Below are 18,933 nucleotides of genomic sequence, written 5' to 3'. Positions count from 1 at the left end.
CTGCAGGAGCCTTTTCTGTTTTTCTCTAGCCTTTATCTCTGTCTTTCAGCAGTGAACACTTCCACAGAAGCCAAATTCTCTTCCTAGATACTGCCGCAACAATTGTATACCAAAGGACATCCAGCACCCCTTTAACATTAAACCTTGCTTTTTGGGGGGTCATAAATGCACGTATCTGGCTGCTGTCCTGTTCTAATTGCTATTTGGGCCGGTGCTGGACACCGAGCTTGGACCCCTCTTGCCCTGGGCTCGGGAGTCTTGCCAAGTTCTGAGCTCTCTCCCTGGACAGCATGCCAAATACCTTTAAGTGCGGACTCATGAAACAGTTTTTTGGAACAGTTTTTTTTTATTTTTATTTTTTTTATCAGGGTATAGAAAGTTTAAAAGTTCAGCTTTATTTGAAATTGAAACCTTTTTTATATTGTAAATGTCTTTTTGTCACTTTAGAGCAATTTAATTTTTCAATTTCTTTCTCTTTCAAAGAAAGTTTTAGTGAAATTTTGAACGATAGTGTATGTTTACAAAGATTGTATATCTCAGTTTGCGTAAGTGAAACTTTTGATTCAGTTACACCAAGGTTTTTGAGAATATCTAAAAAGGTAACCCCACAGAGAAGGTGGGAGTTATGCTAAGATTTCTCAGGAGTGTTTTGTCTCAGTGTTAGACAGGTTTGAAAAATGATCTTTCAGCATATAGATTAGTGACTCATTCTGTTACTATTTGTTGTCTCTTTTTCTTTTATTCTGCTCTCTGTTGTTCCACTCTTTCACCCACACCTTCTCTTATCCTGTCATCTGAAAGATATAATTTCCTCTTTTTTCTTGTGTGTTTTTGTCATTGTGTGTATCTGTGTGAGTATGTGGCAGTGGTCAGTGTCCTGAAATGAGAGAGGAGAGTCTGTAACTGTCCTCACTTAAGGTTGAGGTTGACCTCTCATATTCTTCATGGGCCAGTACTAGACCAAAGATCAAAATGAGGACCAGAGCTTTGTTTTGTTGAGTGGAGATAGGTTTGGTTAAAGCTGTAGTTTGATCTGTTATTGAAATGTGAGTTTGTGGACACTAAGACTTAGAATTACCATATTTTGATCAAATAAATGCAGCCCCGGTGAGCATAAGAATCTTCTTTCAAAAATATTTACAAAGTTTACCAACCATAAACTTTAGAATGATAGTGTGTATATGTTAAAGTGTCATGTTATAGTACTAAGATGCTACATAACATTTTCTGCAGAATGTGGATTTCTCACAGTTATGGTACAATACACACACTCAAGGTTATTGATATGTCAGCACATTCCTTCCTTTTCAATTCAGAGACTTTCTCTCCTTTTTCTGATACAGTTCAAACCACCAAGGTTAGCAGAAATAGTAGGAAAACAGCCAATTTTCCAGTTAGACCATGAAATTGCTGATGATTACAGTATTTAATACTCCTTGGATGAGGCTGACACAGACAGTAACAGTATTATTAAAATAGCTAGTGACATTTTATTATTCTCAGTGAATGTCTATTTGTTAAAGTCTGTTGAGATGTTCTTAAAAAGGGGAATTTCTCAGGGTGGTGACCTTTGCTTTTTGATTGACAAAGGAGGATAATTGAAATGTAACCCTCCAGGTGGGGATGTATGTCTAGAGACAGTTCAGGGTTATGGAGGTTAGGATCATCAAGCAGGGTTAATTCAGATACAATCAGGAAGTTATATCAAAGCCTTTATTAGGCACAGACAATGAGACTTTTGAATTTTCTGCATTCAGCATCTGTCGTAAAATGTGTAAAGTGAGAGGGTAAAGTCTTAGTAACCGCTGCATTACATATTTATCTTGCAGCAACAATTTTATATTTTATTTAAACCAACACTATGTGAGAAATCATACCAGTTGTGCAAAAAACATGTAAAAAAATATTGGTTATATTTTATTTTAAGGTGATATTCTTACATTGTAATTACCCAAGTAAGTACTGAGTAATATTAATTAAATGCATGTACTTATTATAGGGTTAAGGTTACAATTTGGTTTAGGGTTATTTACTAGTAGTTATGCATATTTTATGGTTATTACAATAGTAAATACATTTGCAACTGCAAATACAGTCTAAATACATCATCTTATAATAAATGTTACCTAAATATCTAAATCATTCTTCAAACAATCAAGCAATCTTGAATATAATATTTAAACCTTGTATATAGTGAGGAAAGAAAAACATGAAATATTTAATATTTAATCTAATTTATCTTAATGTATTTTCTAGTAACATTTTACTGAAAAATACAACCCAAAATATCAGTTTTTTATACTATATACAATTTGGCTGTAGTTTGTTATTGTTATTTCGAAAAGGACACATTTGAACTTTGAATTTTAGCAACATCACTGACAGACACACTGACACCAACAGCAGAAATACCTCTCTATTATATTAAGAACGAACCTGCAAAGTCAGCAAACATGCCCAAACCCATCTGTGCATGTGTGTGTGTGTGTGTGTGTGTGTGATATTTTCCTGCAAAGGTGTCAGTGCAGATGTGATGGATTGCTCAGATGTTTATCAACACACACACATCTGCCGAACATCTGTGTCCCACATTTGCGTGCGGACCAGACCTCAAGCATGGTGAAAGCATGTCACAAGTCTTTGTGAGCGGAAAAACAGAGAGCCACCATCTGGTTCTGTTTGGCCCAGACAGACTGTAACCTCACCCTCACATGTTCCTGCACTGCCCTATCCACTCAGAATTGGAGAGAGACATAGAAATAAGATTCGGCATAAAAGGAAAAGAGGAAAATGGCCTTTATACCTTTCACCAGATGGACAACTTTCCAGATACTCTTGGTTCAACAGGATTTAGATACAGTATCTGCAGGCCTGCTGTGTGTGCAGGCGATATAGAGCTAACTGTAGGTCTGTTATTGCATTACTGATAAGATCGTGTGTCTGGTTTAGGAAAGAAAATATTTTGATTGTTAAATATGGTGGTTTGAGTCAATGATCAAATTGCTGTCCATCTCAGATGCGTCTTGGAGGCCATTTACACTTGATCTTTTCATGGTGGGATAGATTCAGTTATCCCATATGAAAAAGTGATCGCAAGTCATTCATTTTTATTACAGAGGGTAGTTCAATTTTGTGCAAATGACATGATGCAATGACTACCAATGGTAGTGCAGATAGCAGAACTAATGTGATCCACCTTGTAATGCAGTTGGGTAGAAACACCTGCTAATAAGAAACAAGACTAAAACCTCATACCTCCAGCAGTTTAATTACTGTTAGTACAACCAAGTCTATAGTTATGAAGATATCATGATTGGATATTTTAGAGGCCATATCAGCATTGATGTCAGTTCATCTTACTCTTAGACTAAACCATCACTGGGACTGACATGAAGTTGAGAAGTCGGAAAGTTGTGGCCTAGTGGTTAGAGAGTATGACCCTAAGAGTCCTAACCCTAAGGTTGTGGGTTTGAGTCTTGGGCCGGCAATACCACGACTGAAGTGCCCTTGAGCAAGGCACCAAACCCCCAACTGACCCCGGGTGCTGCAGCATCAATGGCTGCCCACTGCTTAGGGTGTGTGTTCATGGTGTGTGTGTGTTCACTGCTGTGTGTGTGCACTTTGGATGGGTTAAATGCAGAGCACTAATTCCAAGTATGGGTCACCATACTTGGCTGTATGTCATGTCACTTTCACTTTGAATATGTGTCTTTAAACTTCTTCTCTCTTGCTATACTCTGCTTTTATTCAGTATCTGGTTCATTTAAGATGTTCATGCCATATAAAACAAGATTTTCTTTGTTCTTTTTAAATAAAAGATTTTAATGTACCATGTAGCTATTCTCTAACTTTCTCAACAGAAAATAATTTTTTTTTTTTTTTTTTTTTTTGGAGACTAAGCAGAAAAACGGCTCTTCAGGCTTTTACATATGACTGACTGCCAATATTTACATCAACACCTTTTAAATGCCCAACCACTTGCCATTGTTACTTATTTCAGATACAAAATGTTAGCCAATCATTCGCACATAGAAGGTATTTAAGGTTAAATTGATTTTTAAAGTTACAGTAGCAAAAATTATTCCAGGGGCCAAAGAGAGGGTGAAAATGCTGTTGGCGAAAGAATCCACTATAGTAGAAAAATAACTTTAAGGAAAAAGTAAAATATGTCTCTTTTAATGTTGTCTAAGGGGGCAGACAAGGACAGGACATCATAGACTTCAAGGCATCTTGTGTGTGAGTGTTTTTTGTCCATAATGGGTATAGCTGATGTCACATTACTCTTTTAGTAAGGGGAATCCCAGCCTAAGTGAAGTATCATGCCCAGAAAAAAGGGTAAAACAACTGTCAGGGTCAGTTCAGTTCAGCTCTGTCCAGCCCTTCTCATTCATTACTAAAAACATAGACTGGTTAACTTTGGCCTGAAATTTTTTTTTGACTCATGGTATCTGGTCCAGTTATTAATTTTTTTTTACTGCCTTTCTTTCTCGTATTTCATAACAGGCATTATCGGCTTTACTATAAAAGCTTTGCAGTATTGCCAGTATCTCCTTATCTCTGTTTGTATCGTTATCATTCATGCCAACACACACAAACTTTTTATTCTTACAGCTGGGGATATGAATGTTACTAGCTATTTTCTTACCCACAGTTTCCACATAGATAACCATGAAGATAAGTGAATTAAAGATAAGTGAGTTATCATAACCACGACCTGCTGTGTAAAGATAATCTCCCTTTGTAGAAACAGAATCCAAACCTGACCAAAGCATTTCTGGATCAGTAGTTCATGCAATATCTGTATATGTGATATAACTGTATTCAGATCTGTAGGGTGGAAAACACATGTATGATATTACAGACCTTCTAACAAATATGCGTCAGCTGGGCAACTGCCATGGGTATGTTAACAGACAGCTGTCTCCAGATATTATAGACTTCCTCGGTGTTTGTTATGGGTAATATTAGCTTTTAAAGCATGCAGCATATTTTTAAAATGCAATGCCAATAATGTACCATCCAGGCACCACTGCTATACTATTTTCTAAAAATACACTGATTATTATATTTATACTATTTTATTAAATAATTTTAATGTACTGTGATATATATACACACACACATATATATATATATATATATATATATATATATATATATATATATGTATATATATATATATATTATTATTTTATTCATTTTTTACCGTATTATGATTATATTATCATAACATTTTAACTTTTTTGTCATACTATTTTTGTTGTTGTATTTTGTGTCCATTATTTTACTTTAATATCATTTTAACAACTATTTTTAGTAAATATGATTTCTTAATAATTGTTTTGAAATTAGTAATAAATTATTATAAATTATGATATCTTTTATAAATTGGCTAGTAATAGCCTGTTTGCGTTTTTCTATTATTCTACAAAGTTTAACTGAAATTAATAGTGTAGTCCAGTATTTTAAGCAACATTACATTGTTTACTGTGGTATTTCTTGGCTTTGGTACTTGAATTGAGATATTTAACTCTTCATTCTCAATTCTCTCGATGTCTCAAATGCCCAAAAATTTGTGATGAACTTTAGCTAATTATAGAAAAGGTTTGAGAATAGAAGCTAACCTGTGGTGACTCACACACACATAAACGCACAAACACACCCTTGAGCTTTTATTGTCATCGGTTGGTTGACAGCTCCTGTTTTGTGCGTGCCCACTGACTGTCATCGTGTTGGTGGTTGTGGATCTAATTACCCACCTCCTGCCCTCAAAAGAACCCCAGGACACTTTGCTGTGGTCTGGAAAGTTCTGATTCTGTTTCATCTGGTTTAGTTCAAACTCTCTCTTTTGCTACCTCGTATCAAAGAGATGAATAAACATCTCAATTACTAGAAACCGCAGGTGTGTGAGGAGATCTGTTCTTTCATACATTAGTTGACTGTTAACCATGCATCAGCCAATTTAAATATCAAAAGCTCTTTTTTATCAGATGTCATGACTTATTATAAAAGGTATTTGATTGAAACTGATTCCTGTTACCAGATTTTAAAGGAATAGTTAGCTAATGATTGTATGTCATATTTTACTCACCTTGATGTAGTTCCTGAATAGCTGGTAAACAAATGTGGCGTGATTGAATACAAATTCAAAATCAAAAGCTGTTTAAATGAATTATAAAATTGCACTGTCACAAACTTCTGTGCATCTCTTCGTGTTGGAGGAAGTACTTATGAAACACTTTTTGAAGGTTATAAAATGTTTAGAGTGAAGGTGCTCATCATCTGCTGTGGGTTTGTGGGGATTTTCAAACTGAATTCCATATTTTCTGTTCTATTATGCATACATTCCTCATCAAGGTTTTTTTTTTTCTTTCTTTCATGCTCTGTATGAAAGAAAAGAGATGCTCTCTTCTCATGCTTCTCTCTTTTCAGGCTCTCTTCTCTCTGCCCTAATAGTTATTTCAGGGGATGTTGTCGGCTCTGCACTCTGAGATAGATATTCAAAGATATCTGCTGAAAATCCAGAACGTTCATTCACGCAGAGTCAGTACCAGTATGAAAGAAAGTGTGTGTGTTCTGCATGTGTGTGTTTAACAATCCCACAAAACCACCTAACATGGAAAAACGTATTCATCTGAAACTGATTGTACTGACTGTATTGATATATACAGTCATATCCATACTGTCTTAGATGGATACATTTTGAATCTAGTTTTTGGTGTATGTACCAGTCTGATCTGCATGACTGATTGCAGTCTTCACAGTTGAACGGTGCCTGTTCCTTTAAATGAAATGTGCGATGTGTGTTTCAGAAAATGTTAATGTAATTCCAACAAATTATGCTTTGGTCACAGTGAGTAGTTTAAGTTTCATGCATGTAGTGAAGAAAACCCTGCTGGAAATCTAGCTAAAACCAGCTTCTGATGGTTTTACAAGATTCTACACTGTTAAAAATAAAGTTTTTTTTTCAGCAGTTATTCCATAAAATAACCTTTTGTGCAGTGACAAGTTTCCACAGATGTTAAGGTTCTTCATGAAACCATTAATGCCAATAAGAACCTTTATTTTTAAGGTTGTTACTAGTCGAGATGGTCATAAGCTAGATGGTGATTCAAAAAGATGGACAACTTTGATGTTGGTCTACTAGTTGCTGGTGCAGAGATTGACTAGGTAGATCATTTTAATCATTCTGATCAGTGTTGTTAGACCACTTTAAACCAGTTATACATATCATCAAATCATATGGTTGATGACTTTATCTGGTAGAATCTAGTTTTCCAGATGAGAAGACTAAAAATGGCTTCATCAAGCTGGTTCTTTCTAAAGTAGACCACTTAAACCAGCTATAAACCAACTAACATTTCATAAACAACAGTGGTATGATCTAGTTTTTCAAGCAGAAAAGACAAAAATGACTTTGACCACCTACCACATCCCCAAAACAGTCTACCATGTCCTAAAAAAGACAAAAATTACTTTATTAAGCAAGTAATTGCTGGTAGACCACTTTTTAAACCAGCTAAACGTTCTTAAAAAAACAGCCTGACCATTTTAATCTGGTATGATCTGTCAAAATGGTTTTATCAAGCTGGTTTGTGCTAGTAGACCATTTTGAACCAACTACTGTCCTAAAACAGCCATAACATCTTAAATTGATATGATCTGTTTCCCAGAGAAGCTAAAGATGGGTTTGAGGAATTGCTCTAATGATGTGTCATCAAATCCAGCATGTTGTCTGAACTTTTCTTTTTTCTACAGAGCCGAGGCCCTAAGCAGAGTGTGGAGTGTTCAAGTCCAGTGCCTGTGTTTGTGGATCAGGTGGAGCACGGCTCACTGGTCTCTCTAGATGCTCTGGAGGTCATGTCTGAGTGCGACATGCCTATGGCCTTCACCCGAGGCTCCCGGTCTCGAGCCAGTTTGCCCGTGGTCCGCTCTACCAACCAGACCAAAGATCGCTCACTAGGTATACACATTGATATGCACATACTAAATAATATGTAAATACTAGGGGTATAACAGTTCACAATATTCATAGTTTATTTCAATGTGATGTTTCAAGTGGTGTCCTGTTTTGTTATGTTTTCGATGGGAGTGGTGGGGGGGGATCATTGCTTACTTCGGAAATTAATATATATATAATTGCTTAAGTTGGAAATATAAGTAACATGCAAAACAATGTCAGCGAACGTCTTAATTTTAGTCAATTCACTATGCAGAAAGCGAAAGTAAAAACAGAATGACGCAGTAATGATGGAGCTTTGAGCATGACGCCAAATGATATTTTTGACAATATCTCATCAAGATCATCGTCTTTTGACGCAACCCAGCAAGGGGAGGTTATTTTCGGGGCTGTCCGCTACACCACTGGGCTGCTTGTTACGTTATTTGGGTTGCTTGTTGAGCGAAGTGGCACTGAGAACATTATATTTCACACTCTTAGTGGTCTCAAACTCAATTCCTGGAGGGCCACAGCTCTGCAGAGTTTAGCTCCAACCAGCACCAACTCACACCTGCTTGATAGTTTCTAGTAGTCCTGAAGACCTTGATTAGCTGGATCACGTGTGTTCGATTAGGGTTGGAGCTAAACTGTTCAGAGCCGTGGCCCTCCAGGAATTGAGTTTGAGAACACTCTTTTAATTTCTAAATGTAATAGGATTAGGGATTAGTTCAACGAATCTTTCGGTTTTTAATGCGTACCGAACCGGAAGCCTTGTACTGAATGGTTCAATACGAATACGTGTATCTTCATTGTGTGTACTACTATGGTGATATCTCTTCAGCGTGCAGTGCGAGCAGGACAAACAGCAATGCATAATATTAATAACAATGACTGGGACTGTCATATACATAACATTATATTGAGAATACTATTATAATAAAACGCTGTGAATTTTTTAGAGTTTAGTTGCCGTGTTTCTGCACAATGTTGTGTGAAGAACGTGTCCACAAAAGGAGTTCATTCAGAGCTGCACAGACACGTTCATGCATTCGAGGCATTTTGTGCAGATAGCCTATAAGTCGTAATATTAACTTTATGTTGTATAATTAACGAATTGTATTCTATAGGAGATAAATGAGTTTAATACCATTGATTAAAAAACCTGCTATCAAATAGGCTACTTCATTCTATTGGTCATCTTCAGCGCGCGCAGCTTAAAACAAAAATGCAGACCGTTAATAACTACTGTCATATACATAACGTTATATGAGAGCACCTTTATAAATTTTTTTTGAATTTGCTGGTTTAATGTTAACTACCTTTTAATCAAAACATTATTTTGTATCTGTGAGGCATCCGATACACGTGTGTATCCCTGTGTGTTAACATCAGTCGAATGTCTGACTTGACTCTTGGTAACGTATTTTGCCCTGCACCCAAACATATGATTTGACTATTAGTTGACTATCGGCAAGATTCGAAAATTCTGATTTGACTGTGAAAATCATTAGTCGTGGACACCCCTAAACTATACAATACACGTACAATATATTTTACCCATTTAATTCAAACTTGCAAAGTTTGCAGCGGGACCTGTCAAATTTTATTAATGATGGGTGTTCGATTTCTGCGGAAATCAGCTGAGCTTTCTGTGGGTCTGTGAATGAGTGATCTCACACCGCTGCTTTACTTATTTCCCGTCTACTGCCAAATGATTTAGTTGCAGAGTTAAAGCGTCTGTGGAAGTGTGTATTTACTTAAGTTTGTCTGTCTGTCTCTTGTATTTAAGTTCAGTGTCATAACAGCGAATTCAGCTCTGTCATTACCGCTTCATGTAATGGAAATATACAAGGCACCACAGCTGAAATTCATAGCCTGTACTTAACAGCGCACAGGCGTGTATTACGGCACAGACTTGTGGACACACACAGAAACACACGGAAATAGAACTCTTTTGCTAGCACACACACACACATATTCACTAGCACACTCTGTATTCTCCGTACATCCAGATAGAATGACGGTCAAACATACACAGGCCTTGAAATGGGAGCCTTCTCTGGCTGCTCAGCTCTGATTGGTTGGTTTAAACAAGGACCAGATGGAAAGATAGTTATTGGGAGAAATCGTGTGTTCACTCAGACTATTCCCTCGAAATTCATCTGAGAAGATAGATGCAGAGAGACATGCAGAAAGAAACTAGATTTTGTTTAATCAGTAAGGAACACAAAGGCAAGGAAACGTGCATCTATTAGAGCGATTCAGCGTCAACCCGATTGCTGTAAGTCATCATTCATCTAGTTCAGCGGTATTTAGTTTCAGTCACTGTTAAAAGATGTTGTCTTAGGTTTGTTTAAGACCTTCTTTTAGAGTATAGGCTCTGGAATTAAAACTTTAATTCATTTATCTTTTACAGAAATTTATTTGTAACAAAAAACTTTTTGCAATTTTGTAATTAACTTCAAATATGTCATCTTTTATTCAGCTGCAAGTTGATGTTTAGCCAGTAGTTTAATACTGTACCATTTATATTTGTTTACATCATTCACAGACGCAGTGCATCATGGGATGTGCAGTTCATGACTTTGTATAAGATGTTAAGTATGCAATCTTGTAATTGTTAATTATTTTTTATATATTATTTATTTATGATTATTTATATATATATATATATATATATATATATATATATATATATAAGATTAAAAAGATTTAAACAAATGAAAATGAGAGATAACAAAAATGCTTAAAATTTAACTAAAATTAAATCTGAAAATATAAAACATAAAAGCTTAATAGAAAATATTAATAAATAATATAATAGTATATAAATAATAATAAAATACTTTTCAGTTATTTCTCAAAATATGGTAGGTTACTGAAATCTTACTTGTGTCTTTAGTTGGACAACAAGACAGTGAATGATATAATAATACATTTGTTATTACAATAAATCATATTTTTCCACAGTAAACAGTATGAATGAATGATTGAAATGTCTCATGTGGTTGTATTAAAATTCAAACAATTAGAAGCTTTTGCCTCTGAGGGTTTTCAAGTTTGGCTAAGAGTGTTTGGATGTGATTGTGATGGAAGCAGTTATTCAGATGTGGCTTGGCATTTTGCCCAAGGTGCTCATCTGAATTATATGCTGTTGATTGTTTGATGCTCGGTAATTAGTTATTAATGCTGGTCATTATAGTGAAATTGTAGGGTAGTGTTTCAGAAACTGTTCCAAACCAAAGTGAGTTGAATGAAAAAACAGCACTGAATGAAAAAACAGTGTGTTTAAAACAGTGGGAAACATTTGGGATCTCTCAATTTGATTTGATTCACAAAGTCACAATTAATTCTCAATTCTGATATATAGAATACTTTGCAAACTGAGTGACAACAATTATGATATTATCACGCAACATTGGATCCATTTTCAAATGTTTTCACTGAGCTGCATTCATCTCCATGAAGGATACATGCATCACTTCATGTGGCTTATATAGCCAGACAGCACAAAAATAGATCTGCTTTTCTTTACTAGGGTATAAACATCCAACATGCTTTCTTTAATCAACATGCAGATCTGGTTTGGCTACATGAATGTTTGTACAGAGCAGAAAGGAGTGAAAGTTACATTTGTGCAGTGAGCTAGAACCGTCGTCTTGTTTCTGTGTTTGGCTGACAGTTGCATAGTTACAACTGTAGGTTTGCAGACTGGTTTTCCAGGCATCAGCACGGCCTGTTTACAAGTACAGCAAACGTTCATATTCTCATTTATTTAGGAGTTGATGCAATTATGTGGGAGTTTGGAGTACATATTCTCAACTGCTTTTTTTTGTGATCTCTCTTACTTTTTGAGTGATCTATCCATGTATCTATTTATATGTCTCTCTCTGTCTGTCTGTCTGTCCATCCATCTGTCTTTTATATAATACACATTTCTTATATATGCATTCATATAGTCCCTTGTGAATGCGTGACAGACATAAAACTCCCTCCATCCATCCCAGAAAATTCTACCACGCCCTACTGCGCTCTCTCTCTCCCTCTCTCTCTCTCTCACACCCACATGCTCTTCTCAGCAGATTTTACACACCCACACCCACAACTGGGTGGATGCCTCATAGAGTATCATGGAGGAAGAGATAGTTGGCTAATCGATATGTACAAATGCATGATGCATCAGTGCCATATCAGATATTATCTGATATTACAGATGTATAATTATTTCAATAACACTGTTAAAGATCATTTTAGCATTTTTCATACCGTAGTTAATGACTAAACTCTTTTAAAAAGATTTGAGTTTTAAGTGTTGTTTTTAATTTATTACAAAATACTACAGAATTTTAGTTTCAAGTAGCTGCTCGAATGCCCGAAAAAATGCCTTGAACTTTTCTCACCGTTTCTTCTCTTGTTTCTTTTTTTTTTTCAGGGGTGTTGTATCTGCAGTATGGAGATGACACAAAGCAGATGCGCATGCCTAATGAGATAACAAGTGTAGATACAATCAGAGCTCTGTTCGTTAGTGCCTTCCCTCATCAGCTCAACATGAAGATGCTGGAGTCGCCCAGCACCGCCATCTATGTGAAAGACGAGACCAGGAACGTGTACTACGAGCTCACTGATGTCAGGTGAGTGTGTGTGTGCATGAGCTTCAGCCTCCTTAAAGTTTCAACAGCTTACCTTCTTCCTTCCTCATTCCATATGGCCTGCTTCCTCTAGTTCTGTGACATCACTTAACATAGGAAGTGACCTTCTCCGAGGTCCAAATGCACCTCTATTTCCTTTTCTCTTGCTTTTTCCTTGAGAACCAATTCAGTAATTTAACTTTCACATGGATTAGTTTTACAGGAAATGTGCAGTAACAAGTGCTGAAAATGAATGAAAGCTCATGCATACTCGCCCTTATGTTCTGCTTGTGGAATATAAAATGAAATATTTAGCAGAATGTTCATGCCTCTTTTTTCCAAATAAAAAGACAAAACGACAAAGATAAGCCTAAATCTGTCATGAAAGTAGTCCATATGACTGCATTGTGTTCCAAATCTTTTGCCATATGTTAGCTTCATGTGAGGAACACTGAAATGTAATCTTTGTTTGCTGAAAATGCTGTCTCTGCCATGGCTTTCAAATCTTATTTGTGATACTAAGAACAGCATGACAGTGAAAAACGGATGGCAGTCTTTTCATTTTGTGTGGGAGTTATTATCTTATATGAAACTATAGCTGTGAAAATCTTTAAGAATATTTCTTTGAAACAGTCTAGACTGTAAATAAGCCACCCTTGCTTGCATACACATGAACAGAGCATTATATTTAGATTTTATTTGAACCAAATTACTGTCTCATATACTGGCAAAATACCTCACAGCATTTGTTTCTCTGACTTTAAACCAATAAAGCTGACTGTCTATCATACATCACCCACCAGCACAGCTAATGTTAACATAACACTTATGTCACACTTCAAACAAACACTCCCACATATCTTTCGCTCTCATTTTCTGGTCTTTTGTCTGTCCCTTCACCCTCAGTCTACAAACACTTATGTGTACATTGCTTTCCTTACCGTATCTCTCTACCTATTTACAGAGTAAACACATTCTCAGAATCACATTTGAAAGTCCCCGTGTAATGAGTGGCTGGAGTTTTGTGACTTTTAGTCCATGTCTATGTGCTAAAAGTAGACTACTGCTCAAAAATATTTTGAAAGAAGTCTAATTCTCACCAAGGCTGCATTTGTTTGATCAAAATACAACAAAAACAGTAATGTTGTGAAATATTATAAACATTTAAATAACTATTTTCCATTCAAAATGCTATTCATGTTTGTGATGGCAAAGCAAAACTTTCAGCAGCCATTACTCCAGTTTTCAGCATCACTTGATCCTTCAGAAATCATTCTGATATGCTGATTTCTTGCTCATGAAACTATTGTACATATTATAATCAATGTTGAAAAAGGGGTTTATTTTTCCAGTTTAACATTTATTTAAAATGTAAATATTTTTTAACATTCTATATAGCTTTACTGTTATTACTGTCACTTAATTTAATGCATCCTTGGTAAATAAAATATTAATTTTGAAGAAAATTCAGTTCCTCCCACCAAAACCAGTTTCAGCTTAGTTAATACATCAATATAAGAAAGATTCATATAACCGTCAAACGATTTAATGGTTTTTTTAAAGAACTTACCAATCAAAGCCAAGTTTATTCATCCACTTTGTTTCCTCAGATCTGATGAAACTGTAAATAGTGACTCATATTTATACTGTCACATGTAGACAGAGGAGCAGTCCATCTCCCTTACATTTCTATGGTGATGTAACTTGCACTTTGATACGACTCCTTTTCTATCAAGGCTGTAAATCTGAATTACAGCCACATGACCACATATCAGACTTCATAAGAAAAGTGTTCACGTCACTTAACACAACTAGGTTTCACACGCAAACACATCATGAGCGATCCTGGTAGACAGAGACTTTAAAACATAAATAAACAAGCTTGGTTACTTAGTAGACAGTTAATGTTTTCACTCGATGCTGTATTAGTAAATCATTCTTGGACCTATACAGAGGATTGAAGTCTGGACATTAACGGACATCTCAGACATGGATCCTGTCTCGGAGAGCCGTAACTTCTCAACTCCATCTCCAGTTTGTCGCTCCAGCTCGCCTGTGTCTCTCAGTGAATCGCTTCATTCTCGCGATTCCTTTGACCTTTCTCGCTGTCACTCTCCGCTGTCACGTGTTGACATCTCGTCAGCCCTAGTGCACCCTGTTGTGGCAGAGCTGAGGGGCCGACCTTCAACGCACCGCGGCCGACCTCGTTCGGATGGTGACATTTGGTCTGAATATGTAACTAATGTGGATTTTTCCCAACACAGGAGCATCACGGATCACTCCTGCCTAAAAGTGTACCATAAAGATCCAGCGCACGCCTTCAGTCATGGAGCCCGGCCAAGCAATGGCGACGCAAGGGTGAGTGCCAACCTAGTGTGGACATTTTTGTTAATGAAGAAATCCTCTCTTTAAAAAATTAGATAGCTACAAATGTAGCTTTACTGGATTTATACTTGGTCCTCATATTGTGAAATGTATAATTGTGATCTTAATACTTCAGACTTCCATGTTGCAAGTCAGAACAGATACATATTACTCAAGTAGAGCAGTAGATAAAAGAGAATATGTAATAATTTTTGGAGTTTGGTGCAGTTGAGAGCTCTTGTTGGCTGGTTTTTGTTAAGGATGGGTCTGGATAGTTGACAAGTCACCTAAAAACTGACTTGTGGGGTTCACTAATCTAGTTATGCTACTGTTTAAAGGTTTGGGGTTAGTAAGATTTGTAAATGTTTTGAAAAAAGTATTTTATGCTCACCATGGCTTATTTGATCAATAAAACAGTAATATTTTTCAGTGTCGATTCATACCAATAAATAACAATCCCTAATATTGACCAATGACCAATGTGATTCCCATATACAGTATATCATATTAACAAGCATGTGTCTGATAGACACGACCCTAAACGAGCATAAGGATAGAGTGCCTCCCTACTTATTCAAACAGACCATTAACTACATGATTTTGAAAGTATGCTCTTTTGCAAATCTTATGTAATGCCCACTTATTGCCACTTTTTATTTTTTGGCATGCTCAGAAGAAAGAATGAACTGAGGGCATTATTTAAATAACAAGTCCCTTCTCGGCCTCCAGTCTTCTGTTCGGCCGTCTCCAGGAGTCCCTCTGCTCTTCACAGTTAGAGTTACCCCCACCCCGGTCACCCCATTCCAATCCTTTCATGTCCGTCTTTGTCCCCCAGGCCTAATTTCAGGGGGATTGGATCAGGATTGAAGCAGAATTGGTAGAAGCACTGAATAGGAAGCAAAGGCTTTTTCCTCGTTCCTTTTCCTCCCATAATCCCCTCTAATATCTTGCCATGCCGCCTGTGTTTGTTTGGCGGTGATGCAACGGAAATTAGATTGCAAGGCTTTCATTTTCTCTGTGTTTCCCCAAATTTAACAAGGTAACCCCAGACTTTTGTCTGTGGTAATCCCCGGCCTGGCTTTGACCAACTCACACAGCTAATATGCATTTGATTAGGGCTTTGGACGCTGCCATAAGAGCCCTTAAGGGAAGTTGTAAAAGTTCTAGGAAGTGAAGGACTTTACTAACCATATTTTGTTTGATTTTTGTTTTAAGGCTCTTAATAACATTTCATGTAGATTTCAAGAGTATGCATGCAAAGTTAGAAGTTGAAAGGCTTATTGTTTTTGTCACATGTCCATGTCTAAGTGGATTAGAGTATGTTGTGTGATGACTTACAGTTGTATACGTACACACAAGAGAGAGAGAGAGAGAGAGAGAGAGAAAGAGAGGGAATACAAAAGATAGAAACTATTATCTGTTCTCTGACAAGAGGGCGAGAACAAGTTGTACAGACAATTGCCAAAGTTCATAGAAACCGTGTCAACTTTGTCATTATGGCAGTTTACAGAGAAGTCAAGATACATTAAAAGTACAGCTCTTTTATTGTTGGGTTGTCCTCTAGTTTAGGTAAAAATTAGATCAATAGGAACACATGTAACAAGTCAAGAAAAGTCTTATCAGCAAGAAACTGTAACAGACTTTACACCAGAGCTGTGTTGTTGTGAGGAGCTTCCTGATCACTATTTAAAATCCTGTTCCACCTTCAAGAGGTTATTGCATAACAGCTATCAAGTCTTCAAGTTTTGTGCAAGTTCTCACATGCTTTACCATGTGACCGACACGGATCATAGGTTTGACGCCCAGCTAATATAGTGTGTGTCTGTATAAACACAGCAGCCACTTTGCACGAATAAGATGTAAAATAAGACTTGAAGAATATAATATATGTATATTTGCGGAAAAAAAAACAAATGAGTGAAATGAGGTGTTTAACTGTCAGAAAATAGTTATCAGTTTTGGAGACTGCTGTTTTTGCTAAATTTGAGATGTCTAAATGCATCTGTACATTATTTCAGTAGAGTATTTGAAAAAAAATGACACTTTAATTATCGGATTATTAAGGTCAAGACTGAAGCAGGTGATTAATGCATTAAAGATTATACTTTTCAGACAATAGCTCTTAAATCATTTTAAAGCATTATGCTGTAATTTGTGACATCAAAGTTGACTATATTTATGGAATTATTTGTTTGGGTGATGTTAATTTTATCAGAAGTGACTTGAAATCTCTCATCATCCAATTAAAAAGCAGGAAATCCAAAACGTAGCACTTTCATGTCACATGAGAGTCATTCCGCTCTTTCCATCTTCCCCCTCTATGGATAAAGGAAACATTTGATATTAACACACAGCAGTGGACGTTCATAAACAGTGGTCCTTGTGTGCATGAAACCTGAGCGTAAATCAGTATCCTAATGAAAACTTTTTTAGAACTTAATTGTTTGTTGATATGTAAAATAAGATGGTTTATTGACTCATCTTTGTCAGGCATGATAGGCTAAATGACATATTGTATAAATAAGGAAAGAAACCCGGTAGGGAGAATTGCCTGCTAAATCTCCTAGTCTAATTGTGTTTGGTTCAGTAATTCAAATAATTTGAGCTTGATATGAAGCCAGAATACACATATGATGAAGACCATGTTCAAACAGACAGGCTGATGTTTTGACCGCAGTTGCTATTGTAACTGTCAGGGGACAAGAGCTCCATTATGCTTTCTTCCAGAGTTTATACTGAAGTACACTTACACACATATGTGAATGAACAACACAAAACACAGAAACACATAATCAGGCCTTCTCGGTTCAAGCAGGCATGGAGATACTCAGACAGGTGTGACAGACTAATGAAATAAGCCCTGTACCTGTTCAAACACACTATTTCAGAGAGAGAGGAAGAAAGAGTCTTGATCACTGTTAATAACAATATCACTGTCTTGTAACACATACATTGAATGAACTGCAGCAGAGTGAAAATGTATTTCATTCACTGAAAACAATTAAAAAAGAATTGCTGAAATCTGTTGTTTAATTTTATAATATACTGAATAAAATTAAAAGTCACATGACTAATCAAAGTTCATGACAAGTAGCTTTTCCACAAGTTGAGATAAATACGAATATATAGATTTATTTACAAATATATTTCATTCATACAAATACAAAACGGCATAATGGGAACACAAATGACACTAAGTTGACACTAACTTTTAATATAGATGTAGATATTTTAATATAGATGCAATATTAGATGTAATGTTAAAACCCTAATTTACATAAGTGGTCATCACACTTAAAGTGTAACATTGTCTGTTTATGGTTTCCACTGTTAATTATAAAATGCCATTGTAAATTAAACAGTATTTTACTGTAGAACATGAAATGTCACATTCGATATATTATAGCTTTTCACCGTATAGTAAGGAAATTTATCATTAACCAATTTTTTACCGCAGCAGTTTTATAGTCTTTTACCATTCAAATTCAGAGATCATTTGAATGTGTATTTTTTTATGTAACACAAGTGTCTGCATGTTGAAAATCCAGCCGTTAATTTAATTAAAGTGATTTAACGAGATTGTTTTAACAGTAGTGCACAAATCCAGATCTGAATCTCTGTATCCATACCTACACACACACACACTAAGCTCATACGCATGCAGCTGTGTGTGTCTCAGTACCAGTCTGTTAAAACAGCAAGCGGATTATTGTGCAGCGTGACTGACCACAGCTTACAGACGACAGTTAATTTGAAACAGACCCATAAAAACCAATGCAGTCTGCTGAATTCTGCATGAACGTATGGTCAGACTAGTCTCTGTTGACTGTGTGCATGAAGTTTGGTCCAATTTGCAGAACATTCTGGCCAAAAGCTGCCTAAAGTTTTGTATTTCTGGATGTTTTTTGGGGTAATCCAAAATCGATCATCTCACAGGTCTGTGTCAAGAATAATCATCTTTTTCCTACACTTAAACTTTCTGGTCGTAGGTTGTAACAAGTC

General features: G+C 36.2%; 1 protein-coding gene across 11 annotated transcripts in view; it reads left to right on the top strand.

The window, feature by feature from the left end:
* si:ch211-285f17.1 (sickle tail protein homolog) overlaps positions 1–18,933 on the top strand; it is a 137,431-nt gene that overhangs the window by 93,059 nt on the left and 25,439 nt on the right. For 8 of the 11 annotated variants that reach the window (XM_059524443.1, XM_059524442.1, XM_059524439.1 and 5 more), the window contains exons 3-6: positions 6,457–6,543; positions 7,759–7,963; positions 12,372–12,570; positions 14,832–14,925. In XM_059524443.1, coding sequence (XP_059380426.1) covers positions 6,457–6,543; positions 7,759–7,963; positions 12,372–12,570; positions 14,832–14,925 — 585 coding nt within the window. The remainder of the gene's footprint in view (positions 1–6,456; positions 6,544–7,758; positions 7,964–12,371; positions 12,571–14,831; positions 14,926–18,933) is intronic. The other 3 variants (XM_059524440.1, XM_059524450.1, XM_059524446.1) reach the window with 1 other exon arrangement.

Source organism: Carassius carassius, chromosome 35 (genome assembly GCF_963082965.1).
Source record: "Carassius carassius chromosome 35, fCarCar2.1, whole genome shotgun sequence".
Lineage (NCBI taxonomy): Eukaryota > Metazoa > Chordata > Actinopteri > Cypriniformes > Cyprinidae > Carassius > Carassius carassius.
The sequence above is the reverse complement of the archived record's forward strand: the minus strand, read 5'-3'. Positions and strand labels throughout refer to the sequence as shown.